Source organism: Onychostoma macrolepis, chromosome 19 (assembly GCF_012432095.1).
Source record: "Onychostoma macrolepis isolate SWU-2019 chromosome 19, ASM1243209v1, whole genome shotgun sequence".
Lineage (NCBI taxonomy): Eukaryota > Metazoa > Chordata > Actinopteri > Cypriniformes > Cyprinidae > Onychostoma > Onychostoma macrolepis.
Genome location: NC_081173.1, coordinates 4,742,470 through 4,766,896, shown reverse-complemented (window position 1 = coordinate 4,766,896; position 24,427 = coordinate 4,742,470). Strand labels below are relative to the sequence as shown.

At 36.2% G+C, this 24,427-nt stretch overlaps 2 protein-coding genes across 3 annotated transcripts; both read right to left on the bottom strand.

The window, feature by feature from the left end:
• Positions 1–6,758: 6,758 nt before the first annotated feature.
• Positions 6,759–17,024, bottom strand: stx12 (syntaxin 12). 2 transcript variants are annotated; one of them, XM_058754360.1, is made up of 10 exons: positions 17,006–17,024; positions 14,742–14,928; positions 12,763–12,832; positions 12,572–12,671; positions 12,279–12,416; positions 11,992–12,035; positions 11,798–11,903; positions 10,926–10,998; positions 7,892–7,974; positions 6,759–7,765 (listed from the first exon to the last, which is right to left on the bottom strand). In XM_058754360.1, exons 2-10 carry the CDS (start codon positions 14,836–14,838, stop codon positions 7,673–7,675), a joined length of 804 nt encoding a protein of 267 aa, XP_058610343.1. In that variant the 5' UTR covers positions 14,839–14,928; positions 17,006–17,024; the 3' UTR covers positions 6,759–7,672. The 2 variants fall into 2 exon arrangements, with proteins under 2 accessions (XP_058610343.1, XP_058610342.1); XM_058754359.1 differs by lacking the exon at positions 17,006–17,024 and adding an exon at positions 15,924–16,065.
• trnau1apa (tRNA selenocysteine 1 associated protein 1a) lies at positions 16,999–22,711 on the bottom strand. Its single transcript, XM_058754358.1, has 9 exons — positions 22,459–22,711; positions 22,244–22,341; positions 21,290–21,389; positions 21,103–21,155; positions 19,946–20,077; positions 19,749–19,868; positions 18,483–18,654; positions 17,356–17,386; positions 16,999–17,165 (listed from the first exon to the last, which is right to left on the bottom strand). The coding sequence occupies exons 1-9, from the start codon at positions 22,489–22,491 to the stop codon at positions 16,999–17,001; spliced, it is 906 nt and encodes a 301-aa protein (XP_058610341.1). The 5' UTR covers positions 22,492–22,711.
• Positions 22,712–24,427: the final 1,716 nt, after the last annotated feature.

Here is a 24,427-nt window from a genome sequence, read left to right as displayed (position 1 = left end):
TTGGCTGTTCTTGTTTTAATGTAGATAGACAGCACAGGTCCCTTTCATTAGCATGTATCCCATTGCAATTATCCATGTTTTGAATCATTCCATTATTCGGCAGGCAGTACCTGATTCACTCTCTCCTGTTTTCCCGGGAAGTGCCAGTTACTGCAACAGATGAAATGACGCAGTCTTTTCAGGATTCGTTGGTGTTCCAGTTCAGGGTACATTGATTCTAAAATATTGAAACTCTCCACAACAGTGAACACGTGTTTGTGTACACACTCAAGTCACACCACAGGTCTGCGGCCCAGCTGTCTCCGGTGAGGGTCTAGGCTTTAAAGACCTACCAATCTCACAGGCACTGACAGATTTATCCCAGAAATCCAAATAAACTCCAAATACCAGCTTGTGCAAATCCCAACAATTCCAAATGCTGAAACAATTATGGTGCATTGACAGGGTGTGAGAAACCATCGTCAACCAATGCAATTTGACTAGACTTTGTTGTGTAACTGATAAACAAACCAATTAACATTCCAAAAAAGAGAGAAAATAATGTGTGTTGGGTTATCAGTATTGTTTGGCTAACATTATGGGTTTTTAAATGAAAGAGAAAGTTAAAAATATATAATCATGGAAAATCCACAAACCCATTAAAGAAAGGTCAGTAAAAGAGTCATTATGTAAATTCATTTAACAGATAAAACCATTACTCTGTGGCACTCTTGAATATATCTTTTCAGAATAATCTTATGATTTCTCCAATGGTAGAGCTATTTCATACCTTAAAAGTTGCCTCAAGTCTTTGATAATCAAAACGATATATTTAAATGTTTTCCCATGAAAAAAAATATTTATTGATGCCTTAACGGGTTAGTTCACCCAAAAATGAAAATTCTGTCATTAATTACTCACCTTCATGTCATTCCAAACCTGTAAAACCTTCATTCATCCTCGGAACACAAATTTGGATATTTTTGATTAAATCCGAGAGCTTTCTTACGGAGCCCTGCACATGACATGCAAGAAAAAATAAATAAATCATGGGCACGTTTTATTAATTTGTTCCCTCTATTTACTAGATTGTGCGCACACTTTAATAAGTCGTTCCCTCATTTTAAGTAAATCGTGCACTCGATATAATCATTTGTGCCCTCGTTTTTGGTAAATCATGCGCACAAAATAATAATTAGTTGTAGCCTACTTCCTGTCCGAGTACACATTCTCATAAACATGTTGCTGCTATGTAAAAACATGCACATGATCTAGTAAATCGAGGGAACAAATTAATAAATCGTGCCCATGATTTATTTATTTTTCTTGCATGTAGTGTGTAGGGCTCCATACTTTCTGATCCTCCATAGACAGCAACACAACTGAAACGTTCAAGGCCCAGAAAGGTAGTAAGGATATCGTTTAAATAGTCCATGTGACATCAGTGGTTCAAGCGTAATTCATGCAAAGGCTGACATGGAAAAGAAGAAATTGTTAAAGTCAATCTTTTTGTTTTGTGTATATGTGAAATGTACTACAATGCAACTCTCTGCTTAACTACAATGGTATGGTTCATCGTTGTAGAAACTAACTAGCTAGTCACGACAGTTTCCCGAACATGGTCGCATGTCCATCTTTTGAACCACATTGGTTGAACAATATAGGACGGTTGTCAATGACGTCACACAAAGGTGGTGGAGTAATAACGTCTGCTAATTCATCATTTCGAGATCTCCGAGATGCTGCTGTGACAAACATGGCACCTGATGACTATTTTTTGTTCCTTATCGTTTTGCTTTATTTGGGGTATGCTTCTTTATGGATTTCCCTCTTACGTCATACTCCGGGGTTCTCCTATGCACTTATGCATATGCACACTCTTCAAAAATGGGGCTTATTGAATAAAATATATAGATTGAAATCTAGATACATTTAAATGAAATTTAAGGTATTGACTGTACTGCATGTTAGCTTGCTTATTGTGAGCACAATTTAAAGTTAATAAAAAGAAACTACATTTGAGAGCTGTAGTTCCAACCATGCAATATTGTGATGCATGGCTTGTCATTAAGCATTAAGCAAACACCAGACAGACATGCAAACAGCATTAAAAACTTGATTAACTTGTTCAGGCACTAAATTCTACAGAACAGCAGACCTTGAGGGCCAGAGTTGGGAAACCCTGATATATAAGGGCTTTTTGCAATTTCTACCCCTTTGCCAAGAGTTCACTTCCGCTCTTGACATTTAGTATTGCTGCACTTCTGTTCAGCTCCTTCATGATCAATTTGTTTTTCCTTAATTGTAAGTCACTTCTTTATAAGTTGTGCAAATGAAGTGTATCTATTCATGTATATTTCATATATGTGCATGTAAGGCTTTAGTTCCAGATTTTTCAGTGATGAAGTAGGTGGGGAGTGTGCAGCTGGGATTCAATTCAAGATGTCTCAGAGCTGCAGTATAAGACCCATCCCATGTGCTACACCTACAGGGAGTCCTGATGGTCCTTCTCTGCTCACAACCAACCATCCACTGCAAAAAAAGCTGTAAGGACAATAGAAAGTCCTTGAAAGAAGAAATATGGAGTCTCATTGCAGTCTTTAATTTCTCCTCTCACTCACCCCTCCAGTAGGACCATGATTAGACCTGTCACAGCTGCAAAAATGCATGCAGTTAGCCAGAGTGTATGCCAGCAAAAAGCGAAGAAATAAATGAGAAACGAGTGTTATAATGAAAAGGTCTGAACAACAAACCAAACTTCTGACAGTCACTTGTGGTTTGATTATGTAACACTCCAGCAGGAGGTATGTGCAGCTGGAGTGTGAGTCTCTGCACTAGCTTCAATTAAAGAGAGACAGAACGGCAAGTTTAAAACCAAGAACGCGCTGCTGGCCAAGATACAGATGGCAGAAAATGTGCGATGTCAGAGTATTGCAACAAACTGTGAGGAACAGACAAAAAAGCATGGAGTCATCAAGTTAAATGAGATTTGCTAAATGCTACATTAAATGAGATAAAGTGTGTGTGGTTTTTTAGTACACATTTAAAACACCAATGCAATGAATGTATTCAAATGATTTTCAAACACTAATATTGGTCAAAAGATTTTGGAAAGCTTGCCATATTGTCATTGCGATTTTTCTCAAAGGTGGTATATCCTCATTACCCAACACTGCAGAAGAGGCCTCAAAAATAATAATAAGAAGAAGAATAGGAAGTGATGTTTTGCTGGATCCAGATCCAGATATTTCTGCACCTTTTTCACTAGTGTGAGGTTATATGATCTCTCTCCTAATTAGAGAGAATCATGCAAGAATCGTGACTCTCAACACAGATGGACAGGACGGGCTTCAACATACAAACCACAACTGAAGAATGACCTCAAAGCTGCAGCTTAAAGCAAGCCAGAGGTTCTCAACTCTGGCCCCCGAGGTCCACTTTCCTGCAGTTTGGCTCCAACCTTGATCAAACCACTTTGTAGAAAGTAGGTCGAACAGGATTTAAAAGACATCAACACAATTGATTCTAATCAGTTATAAGAGAAGATGCTACTGCTACAGCCAACCCTGCTCCTGAGAGCAACTATCCTGCAGAGCCCAGCTTCAACCCTAAGCAAACACACACCTGAACCAGTCAACAAGGTGTTCATGATTTTTGAAAATTACAGGCAGGTGTGTTGGAACTAAAATCTGCAGGAAGGTAGCTCTCCAGGAACAGAATTGGCTCCCGTGCTACAGAATGAACTGATAGATTTGGGTGTGTTGCCAAAGCATGCCCACCACTCTGCACATTTTCTGTGTCTCCCTTATCTATGAAACTTTTTCCTTATGAGCTGATGATCAGAATCAGGTGTTGAATAAGGGACATGCAAAATGTGCAGAGCAGTGGTCTGTTTGTATGATGAAGTAGCGATTTTGGTATAAAATGACCAAACACCAGAGGGTTAAGAACCACTGCATAGAATGAACATCAGTGGACACTCCAGGGTCTAGATCTAAATGCTCTCCTCAGCCTCCCATAACCACAAGTCCACACTTTGGTCACATAATACTGCAGACCAAGGGTGGAGGGCCACCGTGCCTGCAGAGTTCTGCTCCATCTCACCTACCTTTAGATTTCAAGTAATTCTGAAACCTTAATTAGCTGGTTCAGGTGTGTTTAGAGCTGGACCTAAACTGCAGGTCTGTGGCCCTCCAGCAACCGAGTTTGACATCCCTGGCATCGACTGTTGGGTAGTAGTCCACTATGGAGTCTGCAGCAATGAGGACACATAGTCCCAGAAACAAGGCTCTCATTAACACCTTCAGAGTCACCCTGCAAATGAGACACCCTACAGCAGGGTTCCTCAAATCCAACCTTGGAGATCATCTGCCCTTCAAAGTTTAGATCAATCTAAACAGATCCTGATTAATCTCACCTACCTGAAATTTTCTAGTAACTATGAAGATTTTAATTAGCTTGTTCGTGTGTGCAGGTCGGTGGCCCTCCAGGGTGGATTAGAAAAACTATGTTCTACATCTGGTGCATGAAGGAGGCCATGAGACCTATCAGATTCACCATTTGGGAGAGAATCCAAAGAGCCCCCTCAGGAGAAATCACATTCTGGGGGCACCTCGATAGGACCAAAATGGCACTTTAGCATTGGCAGTTAAAGGGGCAGGGGCTCAAGCCCCTGGCCTCCGTCCCATGCACACTACAGTCTTGTGGATTTCATGAATGTGCATGAAGGTGTTTACAAGATATGTCAGATTCACCATTTGGAAGAGAAACCAGAGGTCAAGATGACTGCAGTTGACGTCAACATGAAATGGCTTAGGATTCGTTTTAAAAACCGACTCGTTTCAATGATTCAGTCGACTCTTTTTTGAGAGAGAAAATAACTTTCTACACGGTGCACTTTCAGATTTGAAACTTTGCAGGATGTTTTCATTCACTTACAGCTGTGTTACACACTAAAATCCATAATAGGGGCACTTTAAAACCTTAAACACTTGTCCAGGGTAAAAGAGAATGTCTTTAGTGTACATAGGGTTTGGGCCTAGACTGAGGAAGAGAGCCTTTGACTTTTGTTTACTACCTTACAGTAATTACTCAATCCTGAATATTCTGTTCTGAATTTCCAGAAAAGACAAGCCTCATGTTCTTGGTGCACTCACTGAAGTAGATAAAACAAGCGAGCACTCTGGGCTCATGGTGACAGCTCAGCTGGAGGTTTGGATCCAGATTAAGCAACAGATGCACATGAGGAGAGCCAAATATCAAAGTCTTGAACCGTATCCATATCCATTAACCAGCCTGATGAATCCCACGCCATTTCCAGGATTCGTTTGAGGATGCGGCCCAGCTATGGGGAGCATGAAATGAGGGACATGAGCTATGAGCAGCACTGATGGGAAATCTCAGACAAGGTTGATTAAGGTCTTCCCTGCGGCAGACAGGCTGTGTAACCAAGCCAGGAATTCCCCCTGCTGTATCGTCATTTCACGGCCTCGTGTTCTGCTTCGTTTGAGTTTTACCATGTTCATACCTGCTAACTTGACCAACACTGCAATCATTTAGACAACTGGTGATGCTCTTCCATCTGTAATCATATCCATCCAATTTAATCACATTGGACATAATTATATTATATATATATATATATATATATATATATATATATATATATATATATATATATATATATATATATATATATATATATATATATATATATATATATATATATAGTTTGCAGAGTAGTGACTACTTTTGCAAACATCATTATTCACTGACAACAAACTAAAAGCAGAAGAATACGCAGCAATTATATAATAAAACTGAGTGTTTTCATGACTATCAGTCATTTGACTGCAAAGGGCAAGCTACTCCTTGGCATTAACCGCTGCCGGCTCTACCACAGAATGTGAGCAACACATCCATCATGATCTCACGCAGAGGCTCAGTCAGAATAATACAGAGTCAACTGATGAGAAGAATTAAAGGTTAGTCATTTCGTTAAATGGCAGCAAGACATTTGGGTTTAAGCATATGTATTTAATTCTAAGAGTTAAGCTGACATTACTATTTCAGGTCCAACGGAAAGCTGAACTTTGTTAGAAGGAATTCTACAATAATCACACTGGTAGCAGCTTGCTTTGTAACATACTACGTAACTTTGTAATAAGTAAAGAATTCAGAGGACAAAAACGACATACATGATAGCAATACTTGGCTAGTACTGTGGGTTATAGCCTCAGCAGAAGCAATGTCTTAAATCCCAAAAAACTTGTTTTACACTGACATCTGCTGTTGAGTCAATAATATTTCTATTACATGCACGCATACCTGAATGTATTTAGCAACTGCATTTGACATGAAATCAGGGCATTGCTATACATTTGCATGAATGCTTTTAAGCACATTTTATGCAGCGTTAGTGGTTTCTGGGTGGCTTCTTTTTATTGTCCACCAGATGACATTTCTGGATGTCATGTCCTCAACAAGCCACAGAATTTGTGGTTTCATTCATGTCCAAAGCCAAAACAGTTACACTCGTTGCCTGGCAAAGTTTGGCTATTTTAATGGTAAGCCTAGAGGGTAATAAAAGCCCTAAACTTTAATTAGCACACACAACCAAAGCAAATCAACAGACTGCAGAGAACACTGGGTTGATATAGTGCACACAGTGTACTTTCTGAAATATATAGCATATCCTGACTGCTCACATTCACACAGTGCTCATTTCACCACTGCTAAATGTGGCTTCACCATTTCTAAGAGAGAATCCGAAAGGCAGGTTTGATTAAGACACATTTCTTTACTCACGTACTCATAGAAGTCATATAAATCAATTTTAAAAAAAGAAATAGGACAATCATTTTTGCATGTTCTAAAAGTATGGGTGCGAATCTTTTTTACATCATTTTAAATGTACTGTGCAGACGTTTAATGTTGTAATATACAAATCAATTTCAGCCATAATATTGATTACGAGTTCTTATACAACACATTTACAGCTATATGACCACCATACAATAGACCTGTATAATAAACCTATCAGTTAACACCAGTAACAGTACTGAAACTGAAGTTGAGAAATGTTTGAGCTTTAGGTATCATTGCTGCTTCATATTTGCAGTTCTACTTATCTACTGGTTTACGGTATCAATAACATGGTGTCTAAGGTATTAATTAATTTTGCAGCTCATCTAAGCGGTTTGTTGTTAAACTTTGGAGTGACTTGACAAATCTGAAAGAGTTGAAATGTACAATGTACAAAACATCTAAAGCCAAAATTACATTACAGTAAGATGTAAAAAAAAAACTTCAGTCATCAAAATGTCATTTTTACATCTTATCGCAATCCAATGAAATTCATAAAATGAAATAACCTGGATTTATTAAGAAATGTAAAGTAGTGTTAGTGCTAGAAATATATCAAAATGAAATCTTTTATCTCTTTTTCCCACCCCATCCGTGAGCTCATCCTCCTTCATTATGAACTAAAGGTCCGGAGGGGAGAGTCTAGGGAATGTTACATTCGCTTAAGCCACTTCATACTGTATCTAACCCCCGCAAAACTACAGAGATGGACCTACAGGTGCTGCTGAGAGCCTCTGACCTCCCTTCCTTCCCATGTGGATGGCACTGGGTTTGCGAGCGAGAAAATAAATTAAAGTGAGAGAAAAAGGAGAAGGGGGAGGAAGAATCTTCACTTTGTCGACGCCCAGATGATAAGAGCGATAACACAGACCAATAAGGCAAGGACCACTGCCAGGATGCACATCTTCTTACGAGACTTTTGCTACAGTGAAAGACAGAAAATATTGTCATTACATTAAATGCATGGTTTTGGATTCTACCATTTTGCCAAATTTTTCATACACATCTAAAATGCCATAGCTGTGTTTGTGTGTAATGCTTGCTGTACCTGATACTGAGCTGCTCTCTGGAGTTGCTCAGCTCCTCTCTCCACATGCACTTCTGCACTCTCCACATTAGCCTCTATGCTATCTGTAATCACACATAGTTACTTGCATTTAGGTTAGAGATTACAGGGTGTTTTAGACAATATGTGACCCTGGACCACAAAACCAGTCTTAAGTGTCAATTTTTCAAAATTGAGATTTCTACATCATAAGCTGAATAAATAAGCTTTCCATTGATGTATGGTTTGTTATGAGGACAATATTTGGCTGAGATACAACTATTTGAAAATCTGGAATCTGAGGGTGCAAAAAAATCTAAATACTGAGAAAATCACCTTTAAAGTTGACCAAATGAAGTTCTTAGCAATGCATATTACTGATCAAAAATTACATTTTGATATATTTACTGTAGGAAATTCACTAAATATCTTCATGGAACATGATCTTTACTTAATATCCTGATGATTTTTGGCATAAAATAAAAATGGATAATTTTGACCCATACAATGTATTTTTGGCTATTGCTACAAATATACCCCAGCAACTTATGACAGGTTTTGTGGCCCAGGGTCACACATGTTAAACATACTCAGTGTACAGTATTAACTAGTAGTGTAACTAATTACTAATAAGATTTCAGTAATAATATTACAGTTACTTTCCATAAAACAGCTTAGTTACTTAGTTACTTTTGATGCCTCAACCCCGCTGATTTAAAATCCAACAATCAAAACATTCATAGATTTATTTTCATAACTCGCACATGCATGTGATGTCCCCAGTGCAGCAGGCAAGCTTGGAATATGGAAAAGCAGATAGAAATATTGCATTATCGGCATGTGGTACATTATATTAATATAATATAATTTAAAATATTTTTGGAAAATTAAACCTTTTCTTACAAACTCATGTGATTTGATAAAATACATAACGAAATTTAATCGCATATGGGTAACAGAAAAATTACTTCAAGCTACACATGACAATTAATGAGATTAATACAACATTTGTACTTGAATGCCACTATCAATCAATATTGAGTGTTTGTAATAACTTCTGACTGCGATCCAATGTGGATTTTGGTCAAATGATGAGGCAGAAATATGTTGTTAGTAACATTCTAGAAGAATTTTATGTGGAAGATACACAGTTACAACTTCTGTGGGGCGTGAAAAAAAAGTAATGCAACTAGTAGTGTAACTAATTACTGTTGCCAGAAAGTAATAAGTAAAGTAACAATATTACCTTTGAAAGGAGTAACTAGTAATGAGTAATATATTACATTCTTTGAGTAACTAACCCAACAGTGCACACAAGACATAAGAACCATGACCTGAAAGCTGAGGAACGACAAGTTTTGATCATGTTGACAATTTAGAGGCCTTAGAAATCTGCATATGAAATATGACAATGTAAGTAAGTTTAATACTACAACGTTATATGGTTAACCTGTTGAATGCACGATCAATTTTAAACACTGCTGATAACCTAAAAATTCTGCCACCATTTTACCATCACCACCATATTGTTCCAAATCCATTTGATTTTAATTGTAATTATATGGGAGAAAACATCCAGTGTATTCTTTAAAAAAAATGCCTTTTGTGCTCCATAGAAGAAAGTCATACAGATGTGTGAATAATGCATGAATATTTTCGGCTAAATTATCTCCATTTAAATAGCAGATGTGTGGAGAAGTATAGTCAGGGATCTCCAACGCTGCTCCTGGACAGTTACCTTCCTACAGACTTTGGTTTCAAACCTGCTCCAAAACACCTGCCTGTAATTATCAAGTAACTCTGAACACATTAGGTGCGTTTACATGGAGCATTGTAATCGGTTTAAAAGTCCAAACCGAATGAAAATGTAATCGGTTTGAGAGGGGTGGGATAAACCTTTCTATAAAGCGAACAAAATTAAAATCCTGCCATGTAAACGCGTTAAACCGATTACTTTGTGTCTCATCACGTCAAGAGGTCGCGGTCGTCAGAATGTGAACGCGATGTCGGCGACGCAGTACTTTCTGTGATTTGGGGACACCACGCTACAGCAGAGACTGGGTAATAGTGGATAGAAGTTAATATTTCAATGATACAGTTAAAAACACATTAGAACGGAGAACGCTGTGTTATGAACTATCTGCTCTCATGACCGGAGTGAAAAACGGATCCGAAATGAAGCGCAATTTTCTGCTTTTCAGCTTAAACAACACGATGATAGTGAAAATATAGCTCAATGAAAATAACCAACTTGACCAACATTTGCTGTCATTTGTATTTATTTGTTACAGATTCATAATTTCCAATCTGCTTGAATTTATAAGTGCTCGCACCATGAATATTGTAGGAAAACGCGTTTGGAAATGTTATGTGTGAGACTCTCCGTGTTCATAAAGCAACCGCTCCTTTGATTCATCATTCTGCAACTCTTTTGAAGAAATTGTGTATTTGTTCTATTTAAGTACAGTAAAACTTCTTAATATCAGAATACAATTCATTTCAGAGCCGCATTACAGAGGGTCGTAGTCTTATTTGATCCTTTAATGCTTTAACATTAATAAATCAGGGCGATATGATGATGTGTTGATCAGCTGGCTGAGATCAAGCTATATTGTGTTTATTATTTTATCTGGTAGATATATCTGTGCAAGTTATTAGAAATGAGAAATCAGTTTGGTTCTGTGTGTGGTACGATAGAAGACGGCCGTTTAACAAGTGCAAGCAGCTATTAAAAATATTAACGCAAATACGGGCGTTTTTCCTCTGGTGATTGTTTGTTTGTTTTTTGTCATAGGCTACTTAGCCTGTCCCAGAATTGAAAGCGCCGGGACATGTAAACACCATATCGGATTAGATAACGTCTCATGTAAACAGTCCACCGAATCTTTCAATCGGAATGACAAAAAAAGTGTACATGTAAACGTGGCTATTGATTAGCAGTGTTTGATTGGGGTTGGAGCTGAAATCTGCAGGACGGTAGCTCTCCAGGAGCAGGGCTGGAGACAGCTGGTATAGATTAGAGACAGATTGTACTCACCTATCATTTCACCCTGATCATGGATCATAACTGCAAGATCCTTGAAAATCTGATTCACATCCAAAATGTCCGACTGTAATCACAGCAGGGGTACAAAATTACAGACAACAGCACAAATGTGTAATTTATGAATACAGAAATGCACTGTATTTTAACAGCAGGTGACAGCTATTGAATGAACAGCTATTTTGCATACATTACAGGTCAAAAGTTGGGAATCATTTTTGAAAGAAGACATTAAAAATATTAGAAATCTTCTGATTTGGTGCTTGAGAAACATTTCTCAGCATTATTAATGCTGAAACGAGTTTTTGCGACACATTCATAGGTTTGGGGTAAGAGAAAGCGTTAAATTGATAAAGCTATTTCAAATAAATGCTGTTCTTTTAAACACAATGTGTCAGTTTCCATAACAATATTAAGCAACAAAAATATGTGTTTTCAACATTAATAGTAAAAAGAACCATTATTAATAATTGAGCAGCAAATCAGCATGTTACAGTGATTTCTGAAGGATCACGTCACACTGAAGACTGGAGTAATGATGCTGAGAATTCAGCTTTTAATAAATTTGCAGTAATTAATTAAATGTAATATATATATATATATATATACTAAAAATACAAAAGAGTTTCTTTTAAATTGTAATTTAACTGTATTTTTCATCAGATAAAACCAGCCTTGGTGAACATAACAGACTTCTTTCAAAACATTAAAAAATAAAAAAAAATAAAAAACGGAATTATTCCAAACTTTCGACTGGTAGTTTAAGCTCTTCAGCACTTTCTGTTTCAAACAGATACTCTGAGACATTGATTAGGCAAAAAAAGAGGAAGAATGGAACGTGTGTGGCAGGAAAAGAGGAAACTAACCTCAAGTTGTTGAATGGCAGTTTCTCTTTCTTTAATGAGCTCCAGGTCCTCCTCTGTTATGGCCACGTCCTCTGTCTGAGTGGTGGTCTTACCCCAATCATCATTACTGCACACACACACAATGTTTTCAGCTCTAATGCTTTTACTCAGTGCTGGGAGATCATAGACAGGGACTGACATGCTCTGAGACATACTTATCAAAGGAGACCAGCTGCTCTTCATGACCTCCATCTTCAGCCTGCAGTAAATCACAACACAAAACCACTTCACTGAAGAGTACTATATGAATATTTGAAGCATTTAAAACAAAACAGCATCGGCATCCCATTTCACTAAGTGACACTTCGAGGGAATCAGAACAGTCATGCGTAAAATGTAATAAAAATAGTGCAGAATTAGTATAAAACTGCCTGTGTAGACAGTTCACTAAGTTTTGGATCAGAGCTAATGTGGAAAACATTATTCCTAGAGTGTCTCTTACTGAGAGTCGAGACCCTGCTCGGGCTCTGGCCACTGACTCCTTCTCCTTCTCTGCGGCTCGACGCTGCACTGCCTGGAAGTTGTTGAGAGCTGCGGAGAAATCATTCATCAGCCGGTCCTTCTGGATTTTCTGCTGTCTCTGTTTAAAGAAGAAGTTCAATGAGTTAGGATAGACCATTCAGATAATACAAGAATTTCAACAAATGACCTTCCCATTTTTATTTTAATTTCCTTATGCTTTATGTAAACACGTTTCTCTGGAGGTTAAAAGTGAGCCTGCACATACAAGCGCACCTGTTCGGACAGGGAGGCGGGCAGAGAGAGTGAGCCGAGGTCTTTCAGGTGTTTGTTGGTCTCCTTGGCCAGCTGGTTTGTGTAGTGCTGCACCTGCTGACTGTAAACAAATCACACATACTGAGAATACAAGTGCACAATGGAACAGGGAATGCACAGCCATAAATAAATCAAGAACTAAACACACTCACAGTCTCTCCCGCAGGTCACTGGTGTCTTGTTTTGTTCCCAGTTGGTTTACCATGCTCTTGATTTGTGCCGCTAAAGTAAAAAAAACACAAATTTAAACTAAAATCACGCTGCAGGTTTTTCACAGTATGACAATACATTTATCTCATGAAGAAATTTCCAAATTATATTTCACATCAAAACAGAAATACAAAAAAAAAAAAAAAAGAATAAAATAAATTATATTCAAATTTTTGCATAACAGTAATGAGAATAGAGAGCAACAGTCTATTTAAATAAATAAATAAATAAATAAAAAACTACAATTAATCAGAAATAAAATCTCATTAATCCCGTTAATAATATAGTAAGTGTTCAGATTATTCATCCATGATTTATGCTGATATTCAGAAGTTTAGGGTCATTCCTTTTTTTTTTTCGTTTGAAAAATTAATACTTCTTTCAGGAAACTTGTATTAAATTGAACAATTTGACAAGGTACATTTAGAACGTAAAATAAATAAAAAATACAGTAAAAAAAATAAATAAAATACTATTGTGAAATATTACACATTAAAAGAATGTTTGTCTATTTGAATATATAATTTATTCCTGAGATCAAAGCTGGAGCATCATTACTCCAGTCTTCAGTGTCACACGATCCTTCAGAAATCAGTCTGATATACTGAGCTCACTTATTATCAGTCATCAACTCAATTATACACGATGGTTCTTATTATTATCAATGTTGAAAACAGTTTTTGCTGCATATTTTTGTAGAAAATATTTTTTTTCAAGAATTCTTTAATGATTTAATTTAATTTGTTCTTTTGTAACACTATAAAAGTCTTTACTGTCAATTTGCTCAATTTAATGCATCCTTGCTTCATAAAAGTAATCTTTTTTAAGCATACTTACCCACAGTTCAATAATACTTCACAATATTACTGTTTTTAGTTTTGTTCAAATTAATGCAGCATTGGTGAGCAGAAGAGACATTTTCAAAAACCTTACCGGCACTAAACTTCTGAGCAGCAGTGCATGTCTCAACACGTCAGATTATTATGAGCCACCACGTAATAATCTCAGTGCTGGCTGACTTGTTTCATGGATCAGAATTCCAATAAGTTGTCAAACTGATTTGATACTCCCTGCTGATACCTTTATTGCTACTAACTAGCATGCTCAGATCATTAAACATCACAGCCAGGGCTCCAGACTGCTACCAAATGGTCGCATTTTGCCACCATTTTTGTCAAAAAAGTGCTTGAATTTCTCTCTCAAAATATTTAAATGACTTTCAAGCATTTCACACAACTATTTTCAGCTCTTTAGAGCTCTAAAAATGATCCAAATTCACTATTATTTTAATAAGTTAATACGCTCATGTAAAATAAAATAAAAACACATCAAATCACTACAATAACCAGTAGATGGCAGCAGAGGAGCGCTTATTGGCTTATCAATCATTCCTTTCTACATTTTGCTTTATATTTTGAAATTATAAAATCACTATTAAAAAATATCATATTAATAAATCAGTTTTTGTCAAAGTTTGGCACTTTTTTGTACATCAAGTAAGAAAATTCACAAAACGCCTTGAAAAACAAACTTTTCAATTTGCAACTGAATCACATAAAGAGCGATCCATTTATAATCACTGAAGTTGTCTGTCAGTTCTCTACAATACTACAGAAGAATAATGCTACTCATTTAATAAAAGTAGAAGTTTAATAAGAGTAGAACCTATACATTTTCCAAACGATATTACATTTTGCACGTTACTATGTAGCCTACGTTTTGAATGCTTCCCAACTCAAGCTCAGTGCTTTACTGTCAAATGAGCATTTGACAGTAAATTATCTTTATTTTTAATACCCCCACACACCACCTCCAGCGCTACCAAATCTGCTCCGAGCGCCACCATCTGTAGAACACAGTGGCTCTCAAATGTTAGTCTTGAGCCCTGACAGCACTGAACAGCACAGATCCAGACACTCACTGTTCTGTGTGATCTTTTGGATGTTGGAGCTGCATGTCTGGATCAGGCTGCTGAAGTCCTTTGGCGGGGTGCGCTGCTCTGTCCTTCCGTACGACATGACTGCGGGATATTTAGCCGGCTCTGACTGGCGTCTCGGGACAAAGGGTGGAGGAAACTAGAGCAGGAAGCGTATCCGTGCCTGAAAATGCTGAGGACAGAGAAACATTTTGTCAGAACATCCACAATGTAATATTACAATGTCTCGAAGCAGTCAGCAGTTACTGTAGCATTACAGTTTATAAGCTAAGGGACCGTGTGTAACATCACCTCACATTACCTGGCAATGATTAGATAACCAGATAAACATGGCAGTAAACAGCCCAGATCACACAGTACTAATGTAGGTATGAGTGTGCACTTAAAAGCTTGCTGTGACAGTGAGATAAAGGTTGAGGATTAATACAGGAAAGTACTAAAAGAGCAGTCTCACACATGCATAAAACACATAAACATGATACAGACACAAAGTAGTGTCAAACTGCTTACTCATATTACAGTGTCAACAGATACACTTCACCAGCAACAAACTCAGTTTGCTTCAAACTGCAGTAAAAGTGAGTATAGAGCTCTAGTACGGTTATTTAGGGAAATTGGGAGCGATTTATGTAAGATTAAGCCATTAAATAAGATCATGATATATGTAAATAATCACATTATTAATATATATAGAACTGTAATAACAATTAATGGTATTTTTTGTTGTTATATTACTAGCATATGCTACTTTTTTTCTTTTTATCTGAACACAGAACAATAATAAAGAAGAACTGTCATGTCAGTCGTAGCTGATCCCAGACCAGTGAATGCTAAGCTAGCGCGCGTACTAACTAAACACTCGCGCTAAAGTAGAATATCACTGGAAACTGTTGTTTCATAATTAAATAATTATGTTTTATTTATTTAAACTGAACAGACTGGTTGAGTTACTCGCAAATAGCCAAGAAAACTACACGGTCAAAAACCCGTTACAACACAAAACAACACCCGTCAACGGTATTAGCATAAAATAAACTGACACGAAACATCCGCATTTAACCTCGTCTGACATCTAGAGACGCTTTCGTAGCCATTCAGAATATATATTTACGCAGTCAGCGCGTTGTTTTTGTTAATTCTGAAGAATTACTATAATAATAATCTTACTTCAACTCAGGGCCGCTCCTCACTCGATACTTCCGGTCTGATGCACTTTGTACTTCCGCTAAGGGGCAGAGCCTTCAAGAGCACGTGATGGCACAGAAACCACACAAACTATCCCAAGTCTCTTTCTCTATCTCTTTAAATGTATATAAATAACTGACTAATTTCATTCGTTGTCGTTATTTATCAACCATACTTTATCACATTAACTTCCGTGTATTTATCACATTGCTTATACGTGTTTTGTTGTACACTGTTCTCAAGCTCAAATAAATAAATAAATAGTGATCTGCACAAAATGTGCCTGGTCTATATTAAAAGAAGACTTTTTGAGATATTAAAATTAAAATTCCACTTAAATGTTACCAATGTTTTTGTAAGAAAAAAATATTCTATTATAAAAATTATTATTTTTCTTTAATTTATAATACATAAATGAAACCTGTTGCAAACCTGTCATTACCTATTTTAGCTTTTTTATTTCATAACTTTTATGACATTTTGATGTTCATTTTATTTGGATTTGTTGGATGTATAAAGCTACATGGATAAAAAGTGAAATGCTTTTATTTTATAACTTTTATTTTATTCTGATGTTCATTTTTTTTGCATTTGTTGGATATTTAAAGCTACGTGGATAAAATGCTTGAATTTTTTGAGGAAATTTTTTTTTCTTTTATAACTTTTATTTTCTTTTGATTTTTTATCCTATTTGGATTTGTTGGATGCATGGATAAAAACTATTTTTTTTTAAATACGTAATGCTTTAAATATATTGTGTAATGGAAAAACAAGACATTGCTGAGAATAAAAGTTCTCAGTATAAAGAGAATAACAAAGTTATTTCAGTTATTTATTTTACTAAACTTATGGTGCACTATACACTTCCCATCAAACAAACCTAAATGCATTTCATTTATACACATCTACAAATCACATACATTACTGCATAAGCAGCACTCTTTAAAAAAAAAAAAAAAAATCAACTAATGTTATTTATTTTTTTAATTCATCCTCAATAATGGGTTCTCCGTAATATAAACTAATAGTAAATATGAACAAATGAGAATACATATACTCAGTACTGATAAACTGGCTCTGGGAGGTAACACGTCACGCTACAGGTGACCCCGTCCCATGATTCAGGAGGCTGGAAGAAACAACCCATCAGAGCGCTGTACAGTTCCTCACTCTGGTCCATAAATATCTCATTTGCCTCCATCACATTTATCTCAGAGTCTGGATCTGCAACACACAGAAATAAAATACAGGCGTAAGACACCTCATTCAGTGGAATCAAGGCTTTTATATAGTGCAAAGTGTAATTATGATTACATCATGCTATAATTAAAAGCTGTGTTAAGTGCATTTATGGAATATTGAGCCCAAAGAGTAAAAAGAAAAATGTCTGATCTAATATGCAAATAAAACTTACACTCTAGGCCATCGTCTTCTATCTCTTCATCCTGCAATTACAAATAGTTTTTCTTTAAACTTTAAAAAATAAAAATGTATTAGACATTGAGGCAAAGGATACTGGCTATAATTTATGCCAACTGATAAAGAATCGCTGACAGTTAAAGGTGCCATAGAATGGAAAACTGTATTTATCTTGGCATAGTTGAATAATAAGAGTTCTGTACATGGAAATGACATAAAGTGAGCCTCAAACACCATTGTTTCCTCCTTCTTATGTAAATCTCGTGCGTGCAAAAGACGGCTGAAAAAGAGATGAATCCCAACAGAACACCGACTGTGACGTTACAGTCGGGATCATTAATGTTTACGCCCCCAATATTTGCATAATGTATACCAGCCCATGTTCTAGGCCAGCCGGACCTGGCATAGCCGAATCCTCGATGCAGTGTTGCCAGATATTGCTATTAAAACGAACAAAAAACGATAAATAAATACAAATAAACCTAAATTATTTAAAATCTTTTGCAATTAAGATAAGATAAAGATATCGCTGACCCTAAACTGCAATGTGCTACTTTATTAACTTTCTAAAGTGTCAAAAAAAGTGGAAAAGACAAGTCCAAAAACGCTTAAATCAGCTGGATCTGGCAACACATAGAGGCTGCATCCGCACCCTCACTCACAACTCTCTCTCAAGCCTCGTTCACTCCACCAGCGTCTCACAGCGATCATGTTCATACCACGGACGCTAAACATTCTTGCAAAATCTCTCAAAATCTGTATCTTCGTCTGATACAGACTCAAACATATAAGGTCGGATGCCTAACCTCTGCATCGTTCACAGCGGTTTGCTGTGTGAGCTACTGAAATGAGCCGCACTGTGAAACAGCCAATCAGAGCAGAGCTCCACATTATTATTCATGACCCGTCCAAATAAGGTAATAACAGACCATTTCATCCTAGGGTTGTAAATGCACATGTAAAGCCGTTTCTGGAGAATTTCTGCCCTTACCTAAGCCACATACCTTCTATGTAGATATCAGAGAACAATTTAAGATATCGTATCAATGCATTCTATGGCACCTTTAATGAAACGGATTTAGCATGACATGGAAAAGCATGCAGAAATAAAATCACATTCACCTGTGCGATGATCTGGGAAGGATCTATGTAGTTGTAATCATAGTTCCAGTCATATGTAGACAAATGGCTGTCATACTGTGAGTAATAATACTGGTTCAGATACAAGTTATGGCTGTTGTAGCTTTCTGCTTGGAATTGACCATTTTCATTCTCAGACGACTCTTTCTTCTTCCTTGTGGATGGAAGGATTAAACATATTAATGTCAAATTTTTGTGATCATACTGTAAGTATTTGTTTAAAGGGATTTGTTTAAACTCCTAACTCATGAGGTCGGTAAGATTTTATTTGAATGTTTCTGAAAGATGCCTCTTATGCTCATCAAGGCTGTATTGATTTGATCAAAATAGAGTAAAAATGGTAACGCTGTAAAATATTATTACAATGTTTTCTGTTTCATATATTTTAAACTGTAATTTATTCCTGTGATCAAAGCTGAATTTTCAGCACCATGACTCAGAAATCATTCTAATATGTGACCCTGGACCACAAAACCAGTCTTAAGTCGCTGGGGTATATTTGTAGCAATAGCCAAAAATATATTGTGTGGGTCAAAATTATCCATTTTTCTTTTATGCCAAAAATCATTAGGATATTAAGTAAAGATCATGTTCCATGAAGATATTTTGTAAATTTCTTACCGTGAATGTATCAAAACGTATTTTTTGATTAGTAATATGCATTGCTAAGAACTTCATTTGGACAACTTTAAAGGCGATTTTCTCAATATTTCGATTTTTTTGCACCCTCAGATTCCAGATATTCAAATAGTTGTATCTCAGCCAAATATTATCCGATCCTAACAAACCATACATCAATGGAAAGCTTATTTATTCAGATTTCAGATGCTGTATAAATCTCAACTTCGAAAAATTGACACTTAACACTTGGTTTTGTGGTCCGGGGTCACATATTTGCTGCTCAAGAAACATTTCTAATTATTATCAAAGTTAAAAACAGATATTGTTGAAACTGTGGTACTTTTTTTTTTTTTTCAGGTTTCTTTGACAAACAAAAAGTTCAAAAGAACAGCATATATAAGAAATAGAAGTCATTACTTTTAACATTATAAATGCCTTTACTGTCATTTTTGATCAATTTAATGTGTCCCATCTGAATAAGAGTATTAATTTCTTTCAAAGCAAAATCTTACTGTGCTCAACGTTTTAATCAAAAGCACAGTTGCTGTCAAGAATAAAGAGAAAAAACGCAACCACACTGAAGTAAATGCCCTCATCACATAATTTCCTCTCATAACAAGCACTCACAGTTTATTTGCAGCCAGACTGAGGCGTAAAGGTTTCCTCCCGAGTCCAGAAGCACCCTGGAGTTCTGCCAGAGCCCGTCTCCGCTCTCTCTCGCTCTCAAAACTCACAAAGCCACAGCACCTACAAACAACAGCAATCAGCAGACAGGAAACGTATGGAAATCAAAAGGAAATCATTCAATATTTCTTCATTCTCACTTTGAGTATCCACTGCTGTCCAGAACGACCCTCCCACTGCAGCAGGACGAAAAATGATAATGAAAGAACTCATACAACATGCCATCATCCACATCCGGGGTGAGATCGGCGACGAAGAGGGAGGAAGTAGAGCTGTGGAGAACAGCAGAGAACATACATTTAATGGATCGATCAATCTAAAGAAGCTAAGTTACCATATCTATAGCAATTCATTAACCTTCACCTAATTGACTGAACTCTATTTTCACCTGTGGACTGTCTAACGATGACCACTGATGAGAAACAGGTGAATAAAGACTGACCGTCAATGTTTAATGTTCAGAAATTATTATTTCAAGACATTTATGCTCGTTTATGTGAGCCGTCCCAAGCATGGTTGCAATGTGTTCACTGTCAAACTCCAAAATCTGATCATTTTCAATTCTTAAAAAAACGGCATTATTATATGTATATTATTTTATTGACAAAATATTTTAGTTTGCCTTGTGTATTTTGTATATATGTTACAATGTACCCCACCTACGGGGCATGTTGTCACATTTCACTTCCATTTTTTGAGGGTATATAAAGAAAAACATATATACTGTAATTATGAAGCAAAGTGACATATTTGTACTAGACTAGTGTGATATTACTGTGAATAAAAAATTATATTCCGAACACCGAACTGAGAAAGTCAAAAAGTGTTACGTTGTGGCCCGCTCTCCCCTACAACACGGCCAATTGTAATTTTGGTATCAGAGTCACAAGATACTATACTAAAGCCAAAGTTAAAATAAGGATGATGTAAATACATGGCAACATGACATCCTTTTTTACTTTGGACTTGCAACGAATCTTAAAAAAGCAACACGTTTTAGAAATCCAATTCTTATACTAAAATTAAACCCTGAGCTCAGAAGCTTCTGGAAGCAGCATGTCAGAATTAATTCTGGCATCGAGAATTATTATTGTAGGTTTACTAAAGCTGATTGTGTGTCTTCCATATTCATCTTCTACCAATACAGTGTTGCAGTGATATATTTATATCTAAGCTTCACTTCTTCTTTCCATCCACACAGGATGTTCTTTGAATAGTTGGTTTATTGCAGCAGTCATTTCAAAAGCTATTTTAACCCATAGCAGTCTAGCAAAGAAAGAAAAAATGCATTTCTTACCAGCTGTCACCATGTTTCCCGTAGGTGGCACGACTCAACTTGAACCTCTTAGGCTGTAACATCACATTATAATATTAAAGGTTATGATAGTACAGTCTAACATTTTATTGCATGAAATTTTCTGATATTTTGCATGTGAATTGGTCGACACTTAAGGTGAGCATAATAGTGACTTGTGAATAATTACAGCAGTGGCAAAGGGCAAAGGTTTTCCATTCACTTTGCGGAGGCATCTCTCCACTGATGTTTCATCTATCAGCTCCACAAAGCCATAGCCTGCATTTTGCCTGGAGATATCAACAACAACCTGACACGAAATGATGCATAGACAGCAGCGCTGGGAGAGTAACTAGTTACATTTAACAGAGTTACATAATTCAATTATAAAATCAATGTAACTGTAAACTGTTACAGTTACTGAGAAAAAATGTGTAGTTAAATTACAGTTACTTATGAAAGTGTTAACGATTACAGAGGGGGATACATCTGAATATTTTCACCCACCCACACACACACACACACACACACACACAGATTTGATTGATTTCTTTCCCAAATTGCACCGACTGCTTTAAAATACGAGACACCAAAGTTTCAGGAGTTTAGGACACCGAATAGGACACATGCTTATTTGATAACTGTTTTAATTCCTATTTGGGTTTATGCTTTATTTGTTTTTAAGATGAGCTGTTTTTTTCTGCAAGGCACTGTTAGATGCCAGTGTTTGATTTCAAAAACAGTATCACAGCTAATAAACTGTTTCTTGTTGTGTATTTAACCTCAGAATGATCTCAAAGTAAAAAGAGGTGCTCATTTCTGATTTTGTGGGTGCCTGCTTTAAATGTTTCAAAATGATTAAAACATTCACTGAACATTTAGAAAAGTAATCAAAAAGTGATCAGATGTAATCAGTTGCATTACATTAATAAAGTAATTGAAATAGTTACACTACTTATTACATTTTAAATAGAGTTACTTTTAATCTGTAAACTATTACATTTCCAAAGTAACCTTAGACAGACAGACAGACAGACAGACAGACAGACAGACAGACAGACAGACAGACAGACAGACAGATAGACAGATAGATAGATAGATAGATAGATAGATAGATAGATAGATAGATAGATAGATACTTTACCCAGTTATTTTGTCTCGGATCAGTCTGACTCCTATCACTGTTTCTCCCATATGAGCAAAAGCTCTGGAGATGAACTCTTCATCCATGTAGGGCTCCAGCTACACATACAACACACATCACAAACATACAGCCTGTTACCGTGAATGTCCCGTTCTCGTTTATCTGTGTACAAACTTTAAACCTATATGGACAGAGACTCGGTCTGCAGAACTCACGTTGCCCATCCAGAGGCTGTTCATTGCGTTCATGCGTTCTGTGGGTTCATTCCAGATTGTTTGCTGTTTTTTATTAATCTTTGTAGAATGTGTTTACAATGCCGTCGAATAATGATTTTTTTTTTTTTTTCCCCAAACCGGCGTTTCTTTTTGATTTATTGGGATGCAAAAACAGCTTGAGAGACTCACAGCACGTGCAAGTGTTTATAAAAACTCATGTTGTCCCACAGCGTCATCTAGAGGCGAGAATAAGAACTGACCTGGCATTAGTTTCATGTGCAGTATCATTATGAACCCCCCCTCCCCCTTTGTATATTTTTAAAAATGAGACGTATATGGACAACTGACACATATTTACAAAAATCTAATTAATTACTATAAGAGGCAATATAAAGAAATCAATGACATGTCTAACCATCTAAACTTCACTTAGCAAATAAACCATTCAGAAAATTGTATATGTATTTTTTAAAACATCCTAATCCATGCCTTTGTTGTGTTTTTAAAAAGTGCCATTAGCTAACTTCTTGATACTCTTGAAAATTTTGGGGGGTATTTTTTTTATACATGTTTTCCATGACTTTATTGTGTTCATATCATTGATGTCCGCATTTTACCGTTAAGATAAAGGCAAATTAAGGTTGAATTGTCAAACCCAAAACAATCAATATAGAACAATCTATGGTTGTTTTGGTACTGGCATATGTGACCCTGGACCACAAAACCAGTCATAAGGGTCAATTTTTCAAAATTTAATAAATAGGCTTTCCATTGATGTATGGTTTGTTATGATAGGACAATATTTGGCTGAGATACAACTATTTGAAAATCTGGAATCTGAGGGTGCAAAAAAATCTAAATACTGAGAAAATCACCTTTAAAGTTGACCAAATGAAGTTCTTAGCAATGCATATTACTAATCAAAAATTAAGTTTTGATACATTTACGGTGGGAAATTTACAAAATATCTTCTTGAAACATGATCTTTACTTAATATCCTAATGATGTTTGGCATAAAAGAAAAATCAATAATTTTGACCCATACAATGTATTTTTGGCTATTTCTACAAATATACCCCAGCGACTTAAGACTGGTTTTGTGGTCCAGGGTCACATATTTCAGCAGTGACATTTGTTTTATTTTTATGTATAAAAATCATGATTTTTAAATTTTCTGGTTTGATCTTCAACATCTTACATTTAACAATAAAAAGATAAATTTTCATACTAGCTGTATAAACTGAAACAGAACAAAAGAATAGAAAATAGTTCTATACAGGTTCCAAAAAGTGTAATAAAATTTGCTATTTCATGCTGAATCAACATGCGTAAAGATATTTATTTGTTTTCTATATATTCTACCTTCTCTGTTGTGTTTTGGTATTGACAAATTTTGGGGCATTGTTTAAAATTTGCTGAAATTGTGAAAAAAAAAAAAAACATACATAGATTCTAGTGTACCCATGCATATCAGATACAAGGCAATACAAATTTACAAATAAATTTGAAAAGAAAAGTTAAAAACGTTCAACCTCATTGCACCACTTCTGTAGAATGACTCATATATTATTAAAATATTCCGTCTGGATTTGACCTGCTCTTCCTCCTAATCATATATGTTTATCTGCGTCACACAAAGCTGTCAGTAAATAGGGATTCTGGCCATGAAGTTGTCATGTACTCTGCATTTTTAAAACCTTTGAATGACTTCAGCTAGGTCTAAGACACTTGAATATCATCCTTGAATATATCAGATCCATGGAGTCAGTCCCTTTCACCATTGGACATTCGCCTTTGAGGATAACGTTCAACTTCTTTTGTGATGAATGAGTCGATCTGAGTTATTCTGCATGGAGGCTGTCATCTAGTTCAGAACAATTTACCTTCACTTTGACAGGACCCTGAACAAAACCTTTAGAAAGAGCCCCTTCTCAATCTGGTCAGTGGATTAATGGACATTTCAGCATCT

What these genes read in the sequence shown, in the direction of transcription:
- stx12 (XM_058754360.1), bottom strand. Translation starts at nt 14,838, where the DNA reads ATGTCGTACGGAAGGACAGAGCAGCGCACCCCGCCAAAGGACTTCAGC. An exon ending in GAGCAGGGTCTCGACTCTCA is followed by an intron (nt 12,036 to 12,278) that starts GTAAGAGACACT and finishes GATTTACTGCAG; the next exon opens with GCTGAAGATGGAGGTCATGA. An exon ending in CTGCCATTCAACAACTTGAG is followed by an intron (nt 10,999 to 11,797) that starts GTTAGTTTCCTC and finishes CTGTGATTACAG; the next exon opens with TCGGACATTTTGGATGTGAA.
- trnau1apa (XM_058754358.1), bottom strand. Translation starts at nt 22,491, where the DNA reads ATGAACGCAATGAACAGCCTCTGGATGGGCAAC. An exon ending in CTTCCCAGATCATCGCACAG is followed by an intron (nt 17,387 to 18,482) that starts GTGAATGTGATT and finishes TTGTAATTGCAG; the next exon opens with GATGAAGAGATAGAAGACGA. An exon ending in AGAAGACGATGGCCTAGAGT is followed by an intron (nt 17,166 to 17,355) that starts GTAAGTTTTATT and finishes TGTGTGTTGCAG; the next exon opens with ATCCAGACTCTGAGATAAAT.